The sequence below is a fragment of the Plasmodium gonderi genome, assembly GCF_002157705.1.
Source record: "Plasmodium gonderi DNA, contig: Chr09, whole genome shotgun sequence".
NCBI classification, from domain to species: Eukaryota; Apicomplexa; class Aconoidasida; order Haemosporida; family Plasmodiidae; genus Plasmodium; species Plasmodium gonderi.
This window is the reverse complement of record NW_021628934.1, coordinates 1251112-1276166: the sequence shown is the minus strand read 5'-3', so window position 1 is coordinate 1276166 and position 25055 is coordinate 1251112. Positions and strand designations below refer to the sequence as shown.

Sequence of the window (25055 nt, the reverse complement as noted above, 5' to 3'; positions counted from 1 at the left end):
TTATAATCCTCTCTAGAAAGAATAAAAAAAAAAAACTGATGGTGTTTTATGTTACATGTCAATTACTCTAGACAGTTTCTGTATCCTATTTAGAAGAATATCCCCCTGGTAAAGTTGTAAAGAAAAAATAAGTACGCGCGAAAATTAGTACTAAAATGTACACGTGCGTACAAATGTACATATGAGAGAAAATGTGTGTTCCCCATCGTTAGCCCCAATAACAGAAAGGCTGATAAAAAAACACAAGTCACACATTTTTCTCTCGAGCGCATGGTCCACAAAACACAACATGTGATGCGATATCTCCAGTAGGAAAAACATGAAGCTGTACCTTTTTAATCGTGTTTAAGTATAAGGTGTTTCGTTCATTTGGTTGATTACTTTCGATAGAACCATTCACTTTGTCAATTTTACAATTCAATTTTCCATTTGCAATAAAGGAGGAAATTTCATCTTCAATAAATTCATCACTTACACCAAAAGCGTAAGCCATGTTTTTAAGTGTAACACTTTTGAAAGGTTCTAAAAATTGTTTATAAGCTCTAACTCTTGTATTTCGAATGAAATATCTGTAATGTCTTCCAAAGTATTTATCCCTCTTTACTCTCATAGCAATCTTTATTGTCTTTTCCATAAATGTTCGATAATCACAATGGTAGAAGGAGGAAATGTAGCTATGCAAATCTTCATCACTACTTGTTACTTGTAAAATAACTGAACTATTTAAAACTTTTTTGTCCAAAACGGTTCTTTCTTCTGTCATCTGTTCGGGGAGGTGAAGAAAACAAAATGTAAGAAATTAGTATATGTAAAGAAGTGTATATATAATTTGTTTATAGCGCGTGCGGTAAATTTTCCCTGCACAAAAAAATAAATAAATGAACGAACGAACGAACGAATCAGTGTTTTATTTAATTTTTAATTTATACTATTCCAAGAATGACAACATAAAATATAATTTCATCATAAGAAATAATCTCTGTTGCTGTAAATGTAGAAGCGGCATCTATTAAAATTTTGGAAGCCTCAGGAAAATTTCTAATCATAATATAATTTAAAGCTTCATATATTTTTAATTTGTTTTTTCTTTCCCAATCTCCTCCTTTTTCCATTTGCATTTTTGCTTTCTCTAAATATTTTTTAGTATTCTTCAAATCATTAAAAAATATACTTATTCTTATTATCGTCAGAAGAATATCTAACTTAACTCCATTTCCTATTCCCTTTTTGTACACTTCTTCATATTCCTTCAGAGCATTTTCCTGCAATGTGTTCAGAAGTAGGATGGAAAAGGGTGTGTGTGTGTGTGTTATTATTACATTTAAAATGTAGATGTTATGGGGCGTCCTTTCCCAGGTGATGTGAATAGACCAAAGAAGGAAGAGAAGGGGAAGAACAACATGTGCATTGTTCCTTGATGAGATACATAAAAGGATGAGTCATTTAAAATGGGTCCACAGTAGAATGCAAAAATGAAACACAACTACAGAGTCTATGTGTGTACGTGTGTTCTTGCATGCATACATATCAGTTACATTTGCAGCTGAAGTTATAGCTACAGTTGCTGTGTATTCTCGAAGGTGGAGGGGCTGACAATATGCATGTCTTGAAACACAGAAGAACTCATTCAAATATGTGCTGCGTGAGTATGTACAAGTTCTTTCGGCCAGAGAATCTCCCCCCACACACATACACACACACATGAATGTATCCGTGTGGAGAGATTGTCGTTATTGAATTTGTCTGCTAATGCTAACCTTGTCTCCTATTTTGCAAAAGAAATTTGCCTTTAATAGAATGTCATTTTTGGTTTCAACTGAATCAAAATTTTCGGAAGCCTCTTGAATTTTTTTTTCTATTTCGTTAATTTCTTCATCTGCTTTTTCTTTTAAAGAATTGTAAAGTTCTTGATCTATGGGTATCTTTAATTCTTCACATACATAAGTATAATATGCGTACATATTATTTTTTTTTATTTCATCTAGGAGTTTTTGAAACGTTTCATTTTTCTCCTCCTGTGATATATGTGACAACTGTAAAATGTAAAATAGGTCTGCTAGATAAAAATTGGGATAGCTGTTTTTGTTCAGCTCGCAAATATCTTCTTTGTTCTCTTCCATTTCGTTGTGTGCCCCTTTATTTTTTTTTTCCTTTTTTTCCTCAATTTTTTTTCCTTTTTTTCCTCAATTTTTTTTCCTTTTTTTCCTCAATTTTTTTTCTTTTTTTCCTCAATTTTTTTTTTTTTTTTTTTTTTTTTTGTTATTTGAAAATTGGTGATTCTTTTCTATTCCTTAAAAGAGGGTAGGGCGGAGAAACTTGTGCATGTTAAAAGAGCATGCTTAACATATGTATAATGGCTAGGGGGGAGATGGATTGCACATACACTTTTGTGTTATCTCTTAATTGGTTCAGGGTTCAAATGAGATAATGCAGTTAAAGTGGGAAATGTTGCCAGAGTGGCTAACCTTTTCTCACTTTTTAATTTTTTTTTTTTTTTTTTTAATTTCAAAGTGATAATTTTCACGCGTATGAAAGGGACCGTTATGCAATCCTTGTCAAAAGTCTAAAAAATGGGTGACCATTCGGGTAACCGAGCTTTTTTTCCTGGAGAGTTAACTCAATTTTGTGTATTTTACACTACAAAATTTTACGTTTCACATTTAAGCAAATTTTAAATTGGAAAAAAAAACAAAAAAAAAAAAAAAAAAAAGGGGTAAAGGAGAAGAAGATAAAGAAGATAAAGAAGATGAAGAAGATGAAGAAGATGAAGAAGATGAAGAAGATGAAGAAGATGAAGAAGATAAGAAGATGAAGAAGATGAAGAAGATGAAGAAGATGAAGAAGATGAAGAAGATGAAGAAGATGAAGACGAAGGAGTGGGAAAACCCTAATAAGCAGAATTTTCCCCAATTCAGCTTTAAAATATCATGCTCATACGCCACCTTTTTTTTTTTTTTTTTTTTTCATTTTGCGAAAATGTATTTATATTTACCCTAGATCGAGCAATTAAAATGTTTAACACGATATGGTGATATTGTATTTCCCCCCTTTTGTATTACATTTTTTTTTTTTTTTTTTTTTTTATATTACCACTTTTTGCCTCACTACCTTACTGCCTTTATAATAACCGCTAAACAACAAGTATGCTAGTCATGTCATTCCTTTTGTGTTACAAAACATCCTAGGAAGGACAATCACATATAGAGCTAAAGAATATGGAACTGCAGAACAATATGGATCGAAGTAGACCAGGGAGATATATACGTACGGATCACACTTTCGTGTGTAACTTTGCAATGTCTACAAAAAAGAAATAAGTTTCACATTTTATTTTTTTTTTTCCTTATTTAAGCAGAAAAAAAAGGTGGGGATAAACTAAGTGTTCTTCCCATACATGCGACGATTGAAAAAAGGGCCAACGGGTGATGGTTTTATATATATATGCTCCATACCTCACCTGAGTGTGTAGGAAATATATGCATCGTTCAGATAATATATATATATATATATGTATATATATACATATCCACAGATGTGTGCGTTTCACCCCCTTAGCTTTCTCTCGTGCTTCAATTTGGTACTGATATGTACGCATATACTACAGGTGTGTGCGTGTGCAATTTTTTTTTATTTTTACAAAATTTATAAATTTTTATCAATTTAAAAAAAAAAAAAAAAAATCACACAATGGTGAGCGGATATATATATATATATATGATACAGCAATATATAATTTGTACATATATATGTATGCATATTTATACAACGATAATTTTATTTTTATTCTTCTTTTCAAAGCAGTTATATACACAGATTGCATATAAATCATAAGGATATAAATACGTAACATGAATAAAAATACACACTGAGAGGGTGTTTTTTTGTGGGGGAGGAGGGGGTATTTTTTTTTTTTTTTTTTCTCTTTGGTCATACAAACGAACACACAGCATAATGTGTGTTTGGATGGTACAGTGTAATAATTCTGCAAAATATTACATTTCTCCACTTTGTGTATAATATCATAATACCACACATGCACATACCCTTCAAAGGTGAAAATGTAATTAATAAAGAAAATAAATACACACGCGACATGAGTACGTAACACATATGCATACCATATATATATACCATACATTGCATGAGCGTTTTATGTGCTGAATTTTTTTTTTTTTTAATTTTTTTATTTTTTAAATTTTATTATATTTTAAATTTTATTATTTTTTAAATTTTATTATTTTTTAAATTTTATTATTATTATTTTTTTTTTTTTTTACTAAAAATGAAACAATATATTTATACATACAGGATGTGCATGCGTGTGTCTCTTGTTGTCATTCTTGTTTCCTCTCTTGTTTCCTCTCTTGTTTCCTCTCTTGTTTCCTCTCTTGTTTCCTCTCTTGTTTCCTCTCTTATTTTCTCTCTTTTTCCTCTCTTGTTTCCTCTCTTATTTTCTCTCTTTTTCCTCATTTTTTCCCCTGATTTCTTCTTTCCTTAGTTTTGATCATTTGAATCATCTATAGTGGGTGGGAGAGTGGAGTCACCACCATCTGTTGATGGTCTCTTAATGTTTGGGCGAGAACCTCTACAACATGGTGATGGTGTGGTTGTAACATTTCCTTGTAGATATCCATTGAACATTTTATCAAAGTCAAGACCTTGTGGTAATCCTAAACTTCCAAGGGCATCCATAAAATTCATTTTGCTTAGAAATGGTAATAACATTGCATTTCCTTCAGTTTGATTTTCAAAGAATTTTAACATGTCTGCCATCATTCTGTTTAAATCCTCTGGTTTAATGGGGTCCATTGGAAATGGAAAATTTCCACCTTGAGCTTTTCTTAAATAATTTGTACCATTCGTATTGCATACAGTACTGAAATTGTTTCTACTCATTTGACTAGTGAAAAAGACAGTAAATGGCTTTTCTTTAGTTTGATCTTCTTCTGTGCAATTTCCTTCAATATTAAAAGAGGAGTATTTTAACATAATAGTTAAAACTTTTTCTTTTGTCATGGGTCCTTGTAAAAGCTTATCATCATTTTGGTCATCTCCATCATTCGTAATACTTTCATTTTCTTCTATAACATTATTTCCATCAAATATAATTTTTTTAGATGTGTGTGTTGAGAATGCATAACTACTTTGGTGGCTATTTGGTGCATCTGGATTGTCTTCAACATCATCTTCTATCAATTCTGATAAATCTTGATTTCCATCTTTTCCATGGGTTCCTGCTGCCTCACTATCACCAGATTGTGAAGAATCGTAATTCGATTCAAATCTTTCAGCTAATTGTTCGCTAGTCATAATATCACCTTTACCGTTAAGATGATCACCATCCGTGGATCCCTCATCGCTTCTGTATATGTGGAAAAATTTTCTTCTTAATTCATGGAAAAAATTCATACAAATTCCTTGAAAATCTTTTTTGAAATTTTTCAAATTTCCTCTTGAAGTTCGAATATTATCTAATTCTAACATCAATCGAACTTTGTATTCTTCTGCAGCTTCTTTTATCGACTGTTCATTTTCAGATGTAAATAAAGTGTTCATAGCTTTTGTTTTGTTGTTAAAAGTAATATCAAACTTGTTAAGTGCACATTTGAATCCATTATTCGAAAATGAAAATTTGTAATTTTCATCTTTTTTTGTAAATACACCATTGATCAATTGCAAAAACTTATCATGATCACTATTAGGGGTTTCTAATTTTCCTGTGATGAATTCTATTTCTGGTGGTAATTTTTTCTCATTCTCTTCACACTTCACATATGTCGACAGAAGAATAAGTAATACTGATAAGGCCGCTTTTTTCATCATTTTTGCAAAACAAAAAGTGGTAAATGGAACTAATCAATTCCTTTTTCTTTCTCTTTTCAAAAGTTGTACAAATATGGTGGGCGTGGGCGTGTGTGTGTGTGCACAAGTTTAGTACAAAGGGTACTTCAAAATATACTCTTTCGGGTTGGTGTGCTAGTATATTATGTAGGTATATGCACCACACGGAGAAATATGGCCGTACGAGTTACAAATATATATATATATATGTATATATATAATATGTATTATATATGTGCGGAAAGGGTATTTATTAATGTAGATATGGTTTTAATACTGCTGTAATGGAAATGAACAGTTATTTCAGTTTAAACTTTTTACGTTAAATCAAAACGTAGCAGTTAAAGTTTGCGTAAATAGATATATATATATATATATATGCATAAAAAAAAAAAAAAAAATCTCCTTCCTCTTTCAGTTGAAGGGCTTCTATTCCTTTTTTGCTTAGCTTAACGTTTTTTTTTTTTTTTTTTTTTTTTTTTTTTTTTTTTTTTTGCTTTCATTTATTTATATATTTATTTATATATTTATTTATATATTTATTTATGCGTATTTATTTATGCATGTTTATTTATGCATGTTTATTTATGCATGCTTATTTATATATATTAATTTGCTTATTTATTTTTTACTTGTTTGTTGTTTTTTTGGGGGGTATTTATTACTTAATACTTGTTTTATTTATTTATTTATTTTTTTAAAGAGAACAAAACGGGTTAAGTAATCCGACCGACATTGAATCTTCCCCTTTCTTTCTATTTTTTTTTTTTTTTTTTAACATCGACCCTTGAAGGTCCAGTATAAGAGGAGTTATAATGCAGCACAAAAAACAAATGACCCTTCTTGATACGAAAAAAAAGCACACGCTTTTTTCTATGCATGTCGTTAAAAAAAAATAAAAAATAAAAAATATGACCACATCTGCACTCCCACTTGTTTGATCATGAGGTTTGTGCATATTAACATTTAATATGTATATATTATATATATATATATTATATGTTTAAAACCATATGTACATATGCGATACATGCTACCATAGAATGTATATCATATATGGGTGAGTGCTCACCTCTCCTGACACATCGCTTATTTATAAATGCACTGGGGAGTATGGCATTAAAGCTTTGTTTTTTTTCATTTTCTTTTTTTTTTTTGCGAAAAATGTAGATTTCACAGCTGTTCATTTTCTTCCCCCATAGAAACGACAAAAAAAAAAAAAAAGAAAAACGAAAATAATAAAATCGTTCGTGTCCATGTACTGGTGATCTTTTCTAACCCTCTTACATTAAGAGATAAAAAAAAAATGTATACATGTATATATAAACACCTTTTTTGCCAAAAAAAAATCTAAATTCTCTGTTTTTTACGACAGTGTTTGCGACGGTATGTGCCACAGCATATGACATGGTAGTGCATTAAAAAATATCACATTTTGTCAAAAAAAAAAAAAAAAAAATTGAATGAGGTATACATACTATCGTGGGGTAAATTTTTTTTGGTCATACAGTTCATGTTTGAATTGTACACAAACACCTGCACGCAGCATTCACATGTGCATTCGTTCATATGGAGACGAACGAGCATGCATACATAACACGTACATATTATATATATACACGTATGCTTATGTATACACGTGTATAGATGTATACATACCTACACATGCAAATGCAGGAATGGTAGTTAATATCAACCCATGGCGTTGGTGCGATTACATCCACTCGCGCTTAACGAAACATTTGCGACTGAATTGAGCGAAATGTGAAGGTTTACATTTTTATTCGCATACATTTTTATTCGCACACATTTTTATTCGCATACATTTTTATTCGCATACATTTTTATTCGCACACATTTTTATTCGCATACATTTTTATTCGCATACATTTTTATTCGCACACATTTTTATTCGCATACATTTTTATTCGCATACATTTTTATTCGCATGCATTTTTATTTATTTACCCGTTTATTTATTTGATACTATTATTATTATTATTTTTTTTTTTTTTGCAAATTGGGCACCTTATTCGATTGTAGCCCGCAAGCACCGAGCCTTGCTGACTTTGTGCATGTTCGAAAAAAACAGGTGAGTCCCAGAAATAAGTATTTTTGTGTATCCACATATGTTTATATATACCTTAACGTTGGTTCAGAGAAATATTTCTCTTTTTTCAATTCTCTGGTCACAAGCTTTTTCCCCCTTTTTTTCAAAATAAAGTTATGAAACTTGGTCATATTATTACACCGACATGTCACATTTTATTTTTATATATATTCTCCTCCTCTACACAAGAAGCAGAAAAAACTAGTTTATACATTTGTGTAAAAACATCTTTGCCCACGTGTGAACTGCATGAACAAATAAATAAATTGGGAATGAAAATTTGCCTTCGTTTTGGAACCTTGTCATTTTTCTTCCTTCATGCTTAGCAGAGCAAAATTTGTAATTTTTTTAAAATTGGTATTTCATTTAAAATTAAATAAATATGTAAAAGTTTTTGCAACAACTTCAAAATAAGGAAAGAGTATGCGTGGTGGGTAACCGTGGTGGCTTTTCTTTTTCTTTTTTTTTTCAAAATATTTGCACACAACATGCGTGCAACATGTATGTTCAAGAGACCGATTTCATGCATACACGAGAGAAAGCAACTACTCCAGCATGTAGTTTGCTTTTTGTGTTTGTACCGTACATGTGTGAAACCATAGCAAAAGGAAAATGTATCATACGAAAATGTGACATATGAAAATGTAACACATGAGAATGTAACGTATGAAAGTGTAACAATATAACAGCCTAACAACATATATATGACAGTGTTAATAAAGCACATGATGGATAAAAAATGAATACTGCGTGAGAGAAAAAAGAAAAAAAAAAAATTTAATACAAGTTTTTCTTTTTTGCAAAAAATGCCCCAGCCTATTTTCGTACATAAATATATATATATATATATATATATATATATATATATATATATATATATATATATATATAAAAGAATGATGCATGTGAAGGTATGAAGAAATGAACAATAACAGACATTTGTTTCTATTTGTTAAGTATCGCTGCACATGTATGCAAGTCGAAATTCGTAGCCCACGTCTATATATATGTATATATACATGTTTGTGTGGAGTTGGTCAGAGGCACATATATATATATATATATATTATGCTCATGCAACATAACGCAAACATCAACCTGATCGTGATAATTGTGGTACATCCACCAGAGGAACAACTACATACATATGTACCAAGCATGTACACAATGGGGGAGAGGTAAATTAAAAATATAAAAAAAGGAAAGAAAAGGAATAAAGAAAAAAAAAAAAAAAAAGGCCTACACTGATTCAATATCTTTTAAAACAAAAGTTGGCAGCTTAAAAGCTGCTGAATGGTTTTCATAGCTATAATATTTTAAATCCGAAAATTCTTTCGTTTCTAATCTTCTGTTTGGCTTGGACATTCCAGTGTCCATTTTGGAGCAGCAGAGTATGCCTGAAATGAGAGATGGAAAAATGGGGATTGGCAAAATGGAAAAGTAGACTGGGAAAGTTTGAACAGTCGTCGCTCATATGGGTCCGTATACAGATGCGTGCACGTATGTAAGAAAAGTCTGAGTTTATGTGAGACTTAAAAAGTACCTATACATCCACAGGGGTAAGTTGGAATGCTAATATTTGCATATTCAACCTTTTTGAATAATTTTCTAGCGTATCCCATCATACTCTTTATTGTCCCAACGTGTATCCAAATAGATTCGCACTGCATAGTAATAAAAGGAAAAAGGAGAAACGTACCAGATTTGTATACGGTTATGAGAAAATGAAAGCAGTTATATATATAGAGAGATGGATGGATAGATGGAGAGATGGATAATCTCATCTGTTGAGACGAACGCGTACAAAACGGTACATATAGGAATAAAGACGTGGCTCTGATATTATTACCTGAGCGACGCAGTAACCATTGGGTTTCAATGCATTATACACTTTTTCATAAAAATTTTGATTAAACAAGGATTCTGCAGGTCCTATGGGATCAGAACTATCGACAATAATTATGTCGTAGGTATTTGTGACATTTTCTAGAAATTTGCTGGCATCTTCAATAAAGACATTTACTCTTTTATCATCAAATCCTAAGCTAATATTTTTAAAAAAGGTTTTCGAAACGTCAATAACCATTTCATCAATTTCACATATATCTATATTTTCAATAGTTTTATATTTACAAAGCTCTCGTATTACTCCTCCATCCCCTCCACCTACAATCAAAACATTTTTCGGTTCTTTCGCAACTGTCATAGGTATATGTGTCATCATTTCATGATATGCAAATTCATCTTTTTCTGTTAATTGAATAACTCCATCTAGGACTAGTACTTTACCAAAGGTTGTGCTTTCAAAGACTAGGATACTCTGCATATTTCGGAAAAAATGGGAAGATGAAGTGAAAAAAAGGTTTAGGTGGTTTATTCGATCGGTTGGGTGGTTTATTCGATCGGTTGGGTGGTTTATTCGATCGGTTGGGTGGTTTATTCGATCGGTTGGGTGGTTTATTCGATCGGTTGGGTGGTTTATTCGATCGGTTGGGTCGTTTATTCAACCGATTGGCTGTTTTTACGAGCTGCTTTTTTTTGGGGTTCAAATGAAAACAGGGTTAATTCCTTGGGCTAGCTTCTCGACACAATGAGGAAAATATGAACATGCATAGAGAATCATGGAACACTTATCACATGTGACATTCGATTGAATAATTTTCCAAAATGGACGAACCAAACGAAATTTCAGGAGGTACACAAAACCCCGTGTCATACCCAAAGAATAACCCTGAAACAAAATCACCCTGGATGATATGATCTCAAAAAAAAAAAAAAAAAAAAAATTCATTACTTGATATTTGGATTTGGCTTGGTGAATAATTTTTTTTATTTCCAGACTGAAGGCTTGTCCAGGCCACATCAATGAAAATTCACTAAACCATTTTTTTGAAAATAAAAATTGGGGAATATTTATTTTCTTTTTCATATGATACAATGCAAAGGAGCATATACTTCCCAACAGAACGACGGTTAGTTTGACCTTATTGTTGTTCATTAATTTATCCATTTCTCTTTTTTCTGACTTTCGATTTTCACTTTTATTTTATTTTTTTTTTAAATTGCTTTGTTCTGTTTTGTGTTGTGCTTATATTTGTATCTAGCTTTGTGTTCCTAGTTTCTATGGCAGGTTTTGTGCCTAGTTTGGTAGCTTCTTTTTTGTAGCTTCTTTTTTGTAACTTCTTTTTTGTAACTTCTTTTTTGTAACTTCTTTTTTGTAACTTCTTTTTTGTAACTTCTTTTTTGCACTTTCTTCTTTGCAGCTTCTTCTTTGTAGCTTCTTCTTTGCAGCTTGTTTTGTTTTATCTTTTTTATTTTTTTTTCTAATTTTTTTTTTCCCCTTTTTCTTCCTTTTTTTTGCTATATTTTTCACTTTATCTTTTTTACTTCTGCTTTTGTGCTAAGTAGTACTCTCATATTTTGTGTTGGCGTTCTAAAGGATCTATATATTTTTTTTATTTTCTTTGTTTCCACCTTATTCTTCCTAATGAATATACACTTATGACATGTATTTTGTGTTCCTGAACATTTATACATGCGTTTGATCTAATGGAATTCTCACGTTCTTGTGAATTTTTTTTTTTTCGAATTTTTCTTCATGCGTGAATATTTTGTATATTCTATCGCCAATGATGTTATCACTAATCTGTTTTACAAAAGCGTGGGCTATGCAATATGTGCTTATTCCTACATAATATACATACAGATATGTATACAAATATGTATACAAGTATAAGGATACAAATATAAGCATATACAAGTGTTCATGTATGTATACTGCATAGCTTTGCTCTTTTCATTCTTTTTTTTTTTTTTTTTTTTTTTTTTGGTACAATATTGTGTTATGTACGCAAATACATATAAGAGTACGCAGAAACTCCTTTCTTTCGACTCTTTTTTTTTTTTGCCCTTTAATTCTCGTGCGCTATATTTTGCATAGTATAGTGTATAATACCTTCGGGTTAACTTTTATTAACTGATTTACTCCCATTTTATTTTTGCAGTCCTTATGCAAAAAGGGTTATAATAATTATATGGAATTTCTTTACTTACCTGTGCATTTATAGACTCATCATCTTGCCCAAGCTTTTAATTGACCCTTCTTGCATGTGCATTACAAATGTAGATAATTTATAACCTGGCATTTCTATAGAATTCTAAGATTTTATCTTTCTTATTATTTTATCCTTTCCTTGTAAATATATATATATACATGTACACTTATACATGTACATTTACACATATACATATACACATGCTTGAAAGCTTCGAAACAATGCAGGAGAAATCAGGAGTTTTATGGTACTTGGGGGTTTCGTGAGCTTAGCACTTGTTTTAATTTTTTTGTGATTTTTTACTTGATATGTATTTGAAAACCATTCGCACGAATTTTTTGTTTTCTTTCATCTTCTCTTTTTAAACTGTGCCTTTTTCATAAATGTGCACTAACATACTTTAGATGCGTGTAAATTACAAAATATCCAAGCATGAGTTTCGTATGTTCTACATTTTAATGTCTCTTTTTTTTTTTTCACCCCTTTGATTGTATATTAATACATGAACAAAAATTTTAGCTATAATTAGCCATATTTTAGCCCTATTTTAGCCCTATTTTAGCCGTATTTTAGCCGTATTTTAGCCGTATTTTAGCCGTATTTTAGCCGTATTTTAGCCGTATTTAAGCTTTATTTTAGTTATATTTTATTTTTACCTTATCTCATCTCATCTTACCCTATCTTATCTTATTTTGCTTTATTTTAATTTTATTTTTTATTTTTCATTTTCTCTTTTCTGTTTTTCAACCTTCACGTCGGCATTGTTTCGCCTTATCTTTAGGTTTGACCTTTCTTTTCATTCTTCTAAACACCTCTATCGATGTAATAATAAGAAAATCATTTTTTTTTTTTTATTAAATAGTCTATTGCTCCTTTACACAAAATGGAAGAAAAAATAAATAAAATAAAATAATAAAAGTTTACTACAACAGAGAGAAAGGCGTCGAAAGGGGGAGGGGGATCTGACGTGAAATATTTTTTTTATCTGAATAAAAACAACCTTATATATTCTTTTACACCCGACAGGGGAATCTGTGTGTTTTACACAATAAAAAAACATAGCAGTAACAGTAAATACAATACATGCACATGCATGTAACACATACACATGCATACAGCACATACACATGCATACAGCACATACACATGCATACAACACATACACATGCATACAACACATACACATGCATACAACACATACACATGCATGTAACACATACACATGCATACAACACATACACACATGTACACCAGAAAACAAGACATTTGTGTGGAGAAACGTAAAATGGTTAAAGCAACAGCTTTTCTAAGGACAGACACAAAACCAGCTACAACATTAAATAAACCCATTTTATGCACATTGTTTTTGTTTTATTTTATTATATTCCTTTTTTTTTTTTTTTTTTTTTTCGGTTCACTTTTGACATATTGGGAGAATAAAAAAACACACAGGACATTCCTTGCTACGGCTGTAGAAATTTCTTAAACGATTTTTCCCATGTGATTATGTGTCCAGATTAAGAAGATTTCATCTCATTTAATTTTCATTTGAGGCATTATGTCACTCTCGGATGGAAGTTTTATTTCTAGACCCTTTTTACTGTTTCCCCAGAGAACTGAAAAAAAAAAAAAAAACGGGAGGAATATTAGGTACATCAGTTTGGAATGCACAATAAACTGTTATGTCTGAGAATATATAAACAAAACAGTGGTTATACGTGTGAACTTGTCATGTTCTCGTGGAATTTTCTCAAGAAATTAGTAAACACCTATTCTGTTCTAAATTTTTTTACATGTGCAGGCGAACTATGCCCATTTTTCTGCCATTCTTTCTCGCACTTTTCTCACACTTTTCTCGCATTTTCCTCTCATTTTTCTCTCATTTTTCTCTCATTTTTCTCGCATTTTTCTCGCATTTTTCTCGCATTTTCTCTCATTTTTGAAGTTCCCTTTCGTAGGTGTCGTTACGCGCAACGTCCCATGGTCAGGGTGCTCTCGCGGGTCAAATATCTTACCAGCTCTTATATGATTTTTATCTCCTCCTCTGGCCAAGTCCCGTTTAGGTATTTCTATGACATATTTTGAGTTTTGATCATCTGTTGTATCTTTAATGTATTTTATTTTTACGGGAATTCCACTCTTCCCGTTTTTTTCAGTTCTTACTTGATCTCTTTTATGAGTTCTAAACTTCTTCTTCATCCTCATCATCATCATCTCCTCGTCGTCTTCCTCAAAGACCCCTTCATTTTCATCCACACCCGCTTCTTCATCTTCTTCATCTTCATCTGCAACGTCCAGATCATGGGTGGTGTCATATCTCGTGGATTCATCTGATGAAACGCTGGCCTTAAGGTTGTGGTAGTTCATTTCTAAGAGGTAGAAAGGGGGTGAAAAGTCAATCGATAAATTTGCACGGATTTATATATATATATATATATATATATATATATATATATATGTGTGTACTTAAGCAGGCGCAGATGCAGGTTCACCAACGCTTGGCTAACGGTTCTGTACCTGCAAGGGAATCATCTCTGTTCATGTAGACTAAGCGATTGGAGGCAGAGGATCCCTTATTCATTGGACGTCTAGGTCTAAATCCCTTATATATAGTACTTGTGATGTTGTTTAAAACATCGTAAATTGGAGAGCTATATTTATTTTTTATTTTTTTTTCTGCCCAAGGTGTTCTTGAGTCATTTTTCACATTTTCACAATGGGGGAACCTATCTTTATATTTATCTGCTAATGTGGTATAATAAGGAATTTTCTGCAAAGGCGTTTCTTTTGGAGGGAGATATATATTTACATTTTGTAACTGAAATGGTGATAGGATACTACCATTTATGTCATTAAAATTGTATATGTCTTTTACAAAATTATGAATGTTCATATCATTATATTTTTTTATATTATGAGACCATTTTTCAATGGTAGTAATTTGAGTTAGTAATTGAATTTGTCTTAATCTTTGTATTAATGCGCATACCCACACTTTATTTTTTTTCTCCTTTCCTAATACCCAACAAGATGATAATATCATTTCAAATATATTTCTTATTTTACCTATCTTTACATTTTTCTCATTCAAATATTTGCTCAGTGATAACATACATCCGCTAAATATCTCTAAACAATTTGATTTTAAAAAGGCCTCTGTTTCTTCTCTTACCCAAGTGGCTTTTTCCTTCCCCCCTATGTTCACATCCTATGTGGAAAAAAAAAAAAAACGGGAATGAGAAAATCACCGCGTGTGTCAAAAGTGCACCGTTTTAAATCTACACGTGTGTCAAAAGGGCACCGTTTTAAATCTACACGTGTGTCAAAAGGGCACCGTTTTAAATGCCCATGTGTAGGAGACTCATATATTACATATACGTATGCATAAGTGTGTATGTAAATATGTACATATTTTACACTTGCCAAACTGGCAGCACATGTGCCCATAAAAAAATGCACTTGCTTACATCTGCCATGAGGGAAAAGTACTCATTTGCAAAAATTCGAATTATCTGAACCCCGGTAAGTTGAGAAGTTGTTATGTACAAATTGTGGTAACCGAAACATTCTGCTATTCTAGGTAAGATATAATCAAACTCATAACCCAAATACTCCTGCAAATCTTGTATGAGCTCATTCTCCTGTTCTGTGTCTGAGACCTTTAACTTTTGAGAGTGATATATATGCTCAATTAGGGTTGGCATCCAAGCAAAAATATTGGAACCACTAAATTTAACTGCATATGCTATACAAGCCTTGACATATTTTATTATAGCATTTTTATTATTAAAAAATAAAGGAGTATATAAATACGAGTAACCAAATAAGTATACACTATTTTTATATATTACACGATTTTTTCTCTTTTGAACATATAAATAATGAAATACAACTTCCTTAATTGATTTCAGATTTTTTAAATCTTGGACAATTTCTTCATCCTTTTCATAATTGTATTTATTATAAAAATGTAATTCACTATATAATTCTAATATCCTCCCTCCTAAAACAATAAGTTTTTCATAATACCCCACTCCTCCATTCGTTATATCAGTAAAACAAGTGTTCAATGATTCTGTATCTATTTTTTTACAATTTTTAAAACCAAACCAGTTGTATAAATCTGTGTAAATGTTGCAATACACATTTGGACAAATGCTAACCGATGAATTTTGACAATACTTATCTTGTCCTTGGAAATTTTTCTTCCGTTCATATATTAACTTATCCATCACTTTTTGAATTTCCTCCTTGCATCCCTTGTCGCTTTCTCTTTCATAATACTCGCAACCTTCAACGTGCCTCACATCCATTGTTTTGTTCCTTTGTAATTTTTACAAGTTATTCTTTTTTTTCCAAGTGGATTTATTTTGTAGACCCCAATTTAAGCTATTGTGGTTCCTTTTTGCAACTTCGTATGTGAGATTCGACTTTTCCTCCTCGAGAGATACTAATAAATTCCTTTTTTTTTTTCTTTTTTTTTTTTTTTCTGTCTACTCTCCTTTTGGTTCCCTTCCCTTTCCGCTTTTTCCTGTTAAGTGATAAGTGCGTCGAAAGAGGGAGAAAGAATTCACACGAAGTTTTCAAAAGGCATGTGATAAGGGAAAAGAAAGAAATCCGGAGCAAAGTTAAATTTAATTAAAATTTAATTAAAATTTAGTTATAATGGGATTGGTTACGGTTGAGTGGGGAAAAAACGGACATGTAGCTGTAGACAAATACAAGACGGTGTACAACTCTGATGTGGAAACAAGTAACACCCCATACCTACAAGATGTAGTGAAATGAAGAACTGTATTCTGTAATGAAATAGACTACAAAAAAAAAAAAAAAAAGAGAGATAAACAAAAATCGTTAAATTCACTGTTTATGCTTTGGTACGTGAATAAGGTTGTATAGCATGGAGTTGAAGTGATAAAACACATACAAGGGAAAATACATATGTCTATACACACATATTTGCATATGCATATAATCAAAAAAAAAAAAAAGAATAAAATAAAATAAAAAATATAAAAAAAATTCACGAAACGGTTGCAAGTTAAAAATAGAAAGTTGTCCTGAATAATATTAGGAACCTTTCACTTTCACTCTGCTTCACACTGCAACATGCCTAATTGAAATATGGAAACTGAGTGGAGGAGAGTGAAACAAAATGGCGAAAATCAAAAGCAGCTTATATAGCAACGCGACAAATCGAAGAAATACAGAAACATAGGAAGAATCGGAAAAGTCTCAAATTGTTTATTATGGGATATACACGCTTGCGACATGCGATGCCTTCGTGCATTGGGGTACTTTTCCTTTGTCTAATAATTTTGACGACCGATAAATATAAGTATATATATATGTAATTTTTTTTTTTTTTTTTCTTTAATTTTGCACAACATTACGACAAGCAAAAATGCATACAATGTGCAGAGCTAAAAGTGAAACCCAAATATGAAAACATAAGATACAGTTATAAATTTACCTCTTTAGCGTGCGTTAGATAAATGCCTTTAACGAATAATTACCCAAACTAGTTGAGTAATACCCTTTAATCCTCACAATTTGTGTAAAAAAGGGAGGGGGGGGGGGGAGGGAAGGAAAAAAAAAAAACACACACATACGTACATACGTACATACATACATACCCACATACGACATACGCATGCATGAGTGGTCGAATGAACTTATGGATGAATGTGCATATATGTACATCCATGCGCAGGGGATAAAAGCATGATGGATGCAATCAAAAAAAAAATTCGCGTTGATAAAAACATCATTAGACTGAAGAAAGCATCTTAAACAAATAAATTTTTTATAAAAAAACAAAAAAATTTTACATGATCGATATTTTTGTAAGTCAAAATGGTGCACACCTCCTTCTACTACACAACTTTGGTAGCTCTGATTTTTATACTTTTCTTATATTTCCTGTGTTCGCAATCTCTCCCCCCTCCACCCCCACCCAATACACGCCAAATGTGTATACAACATTTACATACATTATTATATATGAACGCAAGCATGTGCAAAGGTATGCACATACATGTTTTTCCACTTATATATTTTTTAAAACAGTGCGATGTAGTATTTTTTTATCGCCTGTTTTGTGTAACAATTAATTTTCAAAGGTGTGTGTGTGTGTGTTTGTGTATGCATTCATGCATACAACCTACGGCATACTGTATTCCCCACAAAGTTGTACACAGTAAACTAAGTATTTATTCGCATTTTGCTTCTCAAACATTTTCACAATTTCTTAATGCCCCATTAAGCACCTCAGCAAAATTGGAAAGCCCAAAATAATGTACGTTTGAAAAAAGTCTCATGTCACCATTCATCGCCATTAAAAATAATATAATAAAATAAGTATTATAAACTTTTGGGTTTGTTAAAATAAATTCCTTTTTTTTTTTTTTTTTTTTTTTTTTTTTTTCTCTGACTTGCGAATAAGTTTTTACAAATCTAGCTAAATAAAATCCGTCTTCCTGATATCATGCTTAGGGTAATTAAAATAACGACACACAAGAGGTGAAAAAAAAAAAAAAAAAAAAAAAAAAAAAAAAAAAAAAAAAAAAAAAAAAAAAAAAAAAAAAAAAAAAAAAAAAAAAAAAAAAAAAAAAAAAAAAAAAAAAAAAAAAAAAAAAAAAAAAAAAAAAAAAAAAAAAAAAAAAAAAAAAAAAAAACAAAAAAAAAAGGAAAAAAAAAAAAAAAAAAAAAAAAAAAAAAAAACAACTACAGTTGCCTGAACGCGTAGAAAATTGTATAGCAAACTACTTAAACATGTATTAAAAAGGAAAGAAAAATCTACATTTGCCTGAACGTGCAGAAAAATGGTAACAATTACATAAGCACGTATGAAAAAAAAAAAAAAAAAACGTACAAAAAAATTGAGAAATGTACAATGTCACAAAAAAACTGCAAAACGAACGATGGCACAAAAAAACTGCGAAACGAACGATGGCACAAAAAAATCACGAAACGAATGATGTCACAAAAAAAGGTGGTAAAACTATGTGAACTGAAAAAACAGAAGGAAAAACATAATAATAATTAAAAACGTGAAAGCCACTATTAAATATCCCCCATCAAAACGTTTGTAGGTGAAATAATAGTCTGTGAAATAGGACTCCTCCTTGAAGTAAACCTGGATGTCATTGTAATAACTGCTTCTGGTGTAGAGATTTCCCAAGTGTGTGTATATTGCATTTTTCATATGACCACATACACTTAAATCACCAAGACATGCATTTCCACTTTTGATTTTGTCTGTCTTTTGGTTGACTGTGTAATTGTATTTATCTTTTCCTTGATGATCCACCCTATCTTTACTTACGTGAAATAAACTGGAGTTATAAAAAATAATATTTCTACCATGTAAAAATATGGATGAATTAAATTTCGCATTATTAATGATCGGGTTTGATATTAAATGTTGTGCTTTTAAATAATTTAAGATGGTATGTAAAGAAAATGCTTTGACGTTTTTATATGGCTCATCTTTGTATATTTTGTTAATATTTTCCAAATAGTTAAAAAAGTGATATGTAAATCGATCAACTGTGGAGACACTTAAAAATTTACTAGAGTATAAACTGTAACTATTTTCATTCCTATCTGATGAAGACATTAAAAAGACATTATTGATTTTATTTTTTTTTAAGAAACTTAGCGTGTCATCATAAAAGCTGTATCCTTGGCAAGTGTCAATGATTACAAAAATGTATTTATAGAAATTTTTTATAAGTAACTCTTGTATATATAAGTTAAATTCTGATGAACTTACAATGTTGAAATCTTGAATTTTAAAAAATGACACTCCACCATGACCTGTCATGTATATAAATAAATTTTTTTCTTTATTTCCATTTGTATATAATCTATTTTTAATTGGGGTTAATGCATCATATCTATGTCGAATTACTCTCCTTATTTGTTCATCTCTAATGTTGTCATTTTTATAGTCAATGCTTAAATTATTGTATAAATTTTCTTTCATTTTTTTTTTTTTTAAATCTTCATTTGGAAGTTTCTCAAACTCATTAAAAATGGTTCCTTCTATAATATTCCTACAATTACAAGCTTGATCAAATGGAACCATAAGTAATATATTTCTGTCTATATTATCACCAATATTTTTCAGATATTTATAAGCAGTAAGTAAGTTACTCGTATGTCTATAGTTAAAATAATGTCGCGATGTGCTCAATGCTATAACATTACTGTTTATATGATAATTCGACTTTTTTAATTCATTCAAAAATAAATCATTCACAATTTCCTTAGCATATCTTCCTTCTATTTCTTTGTATTTCTCTTTCATGTTTTTTAAGTCCAAACCAGCGAAGTATACTGAGGATGCAGTTACATATTTAATTGCAACCAATATGCACAAAAAAAGTACCTTTTTGAGCTTCATTTCTATCTTTAATGTGTTCAGCTTAGAGATTGGAATTGGGTCCAGGGGTGTAGGTGAGGAACAGGTTTCGTCTTAACGTTTTTCTGTAATTCTTGTTGGTCGTGCGTATTGGGGACGGGGGGGAGTAGGGTGAGGGTTCATATATTCATTTAGTTTAGTCATCACTTGATTAGTTGCTTCCTTACACATTCACAAAAGCGGCCTCCCCTTCAACTTGAGAATAATCGAATTTATAACATCGGGAAAAAAAAAAAAAAAAAAAAAAAAAAGCAAAAACACACAAATAAGAATAAATAGCACAAAGATGGAACTTAAAAATATGCAGTAAAATTTATCATTTTGCGCGGAAAAATATATAAGTGTAATTAATTTCTGAATAACAGAAAATTTGTTACTTAACAAAATTTTGCATAAAATGGCACTAGTTATCACTCTTCCACTTGTATTTTTGTGTAATGAAGAGTATTATACGATTGGGGGAAACGTGAGCTATATAATTCTTTGTAAAATATGAGTTCATGTGCTTCCACAATGTGTGCTAATGTTAATGCTAGCCTATATTTGCTTTTATTTTGAGGTAGTGAGAAAAATTACAAGTTTCTTACAATTAAATATGGGAGAAGAAAAAAAAAAAAAAAAGTATTACAAGATATTAGGGTTTCTAAAGTACCCATGTTGTGGCATGTTGGAAAAAATTGTCCTTACTTTAGAGAATTACCCACGTGAATTTTTTTTTTTTTTTTTTATTTTTTCCCCCCCCACCCGCTCTAGGTACATTTACAAAACTGTTTTTACTTTTTTTATGCACAATTTTGTGAAAATACTGAAATGTTGATTTGTGTAGAGACTAGTAGGAATTCGTTAATTACTCACGTTATTGTTTATTCCTCCTTTCAATTTTTCACAATTCCCCACTAAGAATGTAGGCCTGCAAAAGGCATATGTAAAATATGGATTTGTAAAAGCAATTCATGTTGCACCTAGGTAACATCAAGATTGGACATCCAAAATTACACACTGGAATTTAAAATATTGTGGCATTAAATCAGGTGTTTACCTCTTTAAGCAATTACAGAATGTGTTTTATTTCATTATTTCATTTCATTATTTTATTTTTATGCCACTCTTTTGGACTAGTCTTGTTAAAAATTTTGCAGTACCAGCTTTCTCCAAATTTCACGTGCACTATATGTATGCGCGTCCTTTCTAAGTAAGGAGTAATATGCAAGTATAGGCAAATTAAAAAAAAAGAAAAAAATGAAAAAAAGTATAATAAAATGAACACTCAAATGAGTAAATTTCTCTTCATTCCCTGCATAACTCCCCTTCTTAACAAATAAAAAGAATCCCTTATGGACTACTACACGAACAGCAATTAATTATGCATATACACGCAACACATTTTTGTATGTACGTACATGTAACATACCAGTTGTAAGAAAAAAAAAAAAAAAAAAAGGGGGATTAAAATAAAAAAAAAAAAAAAAAAAAAAAAAGGGAATTAAAATAAAAAAAAAATACTTCTAATACATTGAGACAAGACATGCGAGTAAAAAATATGCAGAGTTGAAATGTACCAAATGATAGGCTAAGAACAAAATGAATAACAATCTTTTTTTTTTTTTTTTTTTTTTTCTCCACAGATATCCCATCATGTATTACATGTTTATATAAAATCCCATGCTTGCATTTTTCACAGAAAAACTATACGTCTCACTCTACACATGCAGACAAAACTTTTGACGCTATCACACAGATACATTCTGTGCATATATATTTTTCTGTTATTCCATTTTTTTTCTGTTATTCCATTTTTTTTCTCTTATTCCATTTTTTTTCTCTTATTCCATTTTTTTTCTCTTATTCCATTTTTTTTTCTGTTATTCCATTTTTTTTTCTGTTATTCCATTTTTTTTTCTGTTATTTTTTTTTTCCATTTTTGGTCTTTTTTTCTCATTTTTTTTTTTTTTTTTTGGCGTGTTCCAACACAACCTGCATATACACATAGCACGCAAACAACATGGGTAGGGGAAATAAGGAAAAAAGTAAGAATCCCATTAAGTTGTCGAAAAAAAAAAAAAAAAAAAATTTTGGAGGAAGTAACAAAGGTGAAGATAACGATATTGTAAATAGTGAAATCAATGAACAAACAATGGATTTATTAGATGAGAATAATGAACCTAGTGAAGGGGAGGGCACCATGCCCTCCATTGTTACTACCTTTACAAATAATGATAACATCGCTGTTACTAACGGTGCAAGCCAAAATAAACCACATGATGGAACCAGAGAAAACATCTCAAACGATTATGCAGTATCAAAAATAAATGAGGGGGAAGTAGAATATGCTGAACACTCAACTAATATTTTGTCTGTAACACAAAATGATAACAGCGTTTCCGATTATCTGAGTCTAAACCAAGCACACCAAGCTAATTTAATGAATCCAAAGAATGAAAAAAATAGAGAGAACTCTAATGAGAGAGGTAAAAAATATTATCTTAGCAAAAAGGAGAAAATTGGAAGAAAGGAAGGATCAAGTACTGATTCACATAATGATGATGCCTCCAAAAAAAATGAATGTTGCGATGGAGAAAATAAAATAAAAAAAGATGCTCTTCAAGTATCATGTATCAACGTCAACTGTAGAAAAGAATTCTTAAACATTTCCAACAATGATGAGAATCTTCATCCCAGTAGAAAAGACAAAGAAGAGAATAAAGACATTGATGAAGAAGAAACTCAAAAGGGGAAATTGGAACTGAAAAAAAAAAAAAAAAAAAACTCAATAGAAGACACCAAACAGCAAGATTGTGAAAAAATTAAAGGGGAATCTGATTACACTGAAACAAATGCAGATAATGCTATAGAGAAGAAGAGTAAGAAAAACGTAAAAATGAATGAACATATGACTAAATTAAATTTTAAGAAAGGATGTAACAGTATTGAGTTTAACACGACAGTAGACCATGCAGAGAAAGAAAAACAATTATATACTGGTACCAATAATATGTTTCAAAATGTATTCACACCTGAAAGTAGCAATGGTAGCAAAGGTAGCACTACAGATGAATGTAACAAATGTTCGGAGGAAGAAGCGAAGAGCTGCACCACCTCTACTAGGGGAGATATCACTAGCAAAGACTACATCACCAGTTTTTGTCATAATAGATGGGAAAATCAACAAGAAAATGAAAATAATAATCAGGAGAAACAAAGAGAAATGATTAAAGACTCGAGACAGAAGAAGAAAGTAAATAACTCCCCCTGTGTTAACAGTATAGGTATATCAAAGGGGTATAAATCATATGATCATGAGGATAATCCACGTGGGGGTGGCCAACCGGATCCTTACCTGAGCGACTACAGAGAGAGAGCCCTCGCAGCTGATGATGATGATACGAACAATGATAGGGAAAATGATGATGATGAGAATTCACGCACACCTGTAGACAAGAAGAAGCCTTGTTCAAGTGATGAAGAAAAAATTCCACTTGACGAACTGTTATACGAAACAACAGAAAGAGCAAAAAGGTATAATAGAACAAACTATGGACTGATGGGTATATTAAAAGTGATAAGAAAGAAGGACCCTGAATTAAACATCTTAGCATTAGGAACAGATTTAACTACTTTAGGATTGAATCTAAATTCTCCAGATTTTTTGTTCACATCACTTACATCACCAATATGTGACGATCCTACATATAAAGAAGACTATTTTTTAAAGCCCAATTCTTATTTAAATACTCGGTTTCAAATTAGGTTATCATTACTTCTGAAATTACAAACAGAAACATTATTCTATATATTTTATAATTTGCCTCGAGACATATTACAAGCATATGCTGCCTCTGAATTGTACTTAAGAAAATGGACTTATCATATGAATTATAAAAAATGGTTTATTCCACGTAATTTTTTCAATCATAATAGTTTAGAAAATTGTTCTTCTTGGATTTACTTTGATCCCATAACATGGTCTAAAAAAACTTATGAAGATTTCTTAACTATCAAAGATATGATGAATATAGAAGATGTAACAAAATGTATAGAACGAATAATAAAACTCCAATCTAGTTATAAATATTCTACTACCCCCCTTCATTGTAAAAATGCGAACCCTGACAACAGTTCTTCACCACAGGGAGGGATTAATCGAGGCTTTTAATTGTGACTGTGCAAAAAAAAAAAAAAAAAAAAAAAAAAAAAAAAAAACGGGTAACCACCATACTTTGAACTGGACGATATTACCAACTTCTCCAAATATTATCTCAGAAATAGATAATTTTCTTAAAAATGCTGTGGAACAATTTCGAGGAACCTTTCTCCAGTTAGTCTCAATTGAGCCAATGCAATGTGGCCGGTGGGGTAGAAGAAGATGGCTCATCGGCGTAATTATCCCAGATACCGATTTTTATTTCGTTAAACAAGGAGGGCGACAATGGAGAGAAGGGCAGTAATGGAGAGAAGGGCAATAATGGAGAGAAGGGCAGCAATGGAGAGAAGAGCAATAATGGAGAGAAGGGCAGTAATGGAGAGAAGGGCAATAATGGAGAGAAGGGCAGCAATGGAGAGAAGAGCAATAATTGAGAGGACAATATCATAAGCAGTGTTATCACTAAGAGCTTCTCCATAT

At 31.1% G+C, this 25055-nt stretch overlaps 6 protein-coding genes across 6 annotated transcripts; 1 reads left to right on the top strand and 5 right to left on the bottom strand.

Moving 5' to 3' along the window:
• Positions 1–51: 51 nt before the first annotated feature.
• PGO_092610 (26S proteasome regulatory subunit RPN7) lies at positions 52–2120 on the bottom strand (the record flags this gene model as incomplete). Its single annotated transcript, XM_028687849.1, has 4 exons — positions 52–105; positions 332–763; positions 930–1262; positions 1758–2120. 4 exons carry the CDS (start codon positions 2118–2120, stop codon positions 52–54), a joined length of 1182 nt encoding a protein of 393 aa, XP_028543650.1.
• A 2374-nt stretch (positions 2121–4494) lies between these two features.
• PGO_092600 (parasitophorous vacuolar protein 1) lies at positions 4495–5823 on the bottom strand (the record flags this gene model as incomplete). Its single annotated transcript, XM_028687848.1, has 1 exon — positions 4495–5823. One exon carries the CDS (start codon positions 5821–5823, stop codon positions 4495–4497), a length of 1329 nt encoding a protein of 442 aa, XP_028543649.1.
• A 3367-nt stretch (positions 5824–9190) lies between these two features.
• PGO_092590 (spermidine synthase) lies at positions 9191–10961 on the bottom strand (the record flags this gene model as incomplete). The annotated part of the gene is made up of 4 exons (XM_028687847.1): positions 9191–9348; positions 9495–9615; positions 9801–10271; positions 10746–10961. 4 exons carry the CDS (start codon positions 10959–10961, stop codon positions 9191–9193), a joined length of 966 nt encoding a protein of 321 aa, XP_028543648.1.
• A 2578-nt stretch (positions 10962–13539) lies between these two features.
• On the bottom strand, positions 13540–16319 carry PGO_092580 (hypothetical protein, conserved; the record flags this gene model as incomplete). Its single annotated transcript, XM_028687846.1, has 4 exons — positions 13540–13622; positions 14022–14375; positions 14524–15214; positions 15474–16319. 4 exons carry the CDS (start codon positions 16317–16319, stop codon positions 13540–13542), a joined length of 1974 nt encoding a protein of 657 aa, XP_028543647.1.
• Positions 16320–19009: 2690 nt separating this feature from the next.
• On the bottom strand, positions 19010–20416 carry PGO_092570 (GPI8p transamidase; the record flags this gene model as incomplete). The annotated part of the gene is made up of 1 exon (XM_028687845.1): positions 19010–20416. One exon carries the CDS (start codon positions 20414–20416, stop codon positions 19010–19012), a length of 1407 nt encoding a protein of 468 aa, XP_028543646.1.
• A 2020-nt stretch (positions 20417–22436) lies between these two features.
• PGO_092560 (hypothetical protein, conserved) lies at positions 22437–24587 on the top strand (the record flags this gene model as incomplete). Its single annotated transcript, XM_028687844.1, has 1 exon — positions 22437–24587. One exon carries the CDS (start codon positions 22437–22439, stop codon positions 24585–24587), a length of 2151 nt encoding a protein of 716 aa, XP_028543645.1.
• Between the last annotated feature and the right edge of the window lie 468 nt (positions 24588–25055).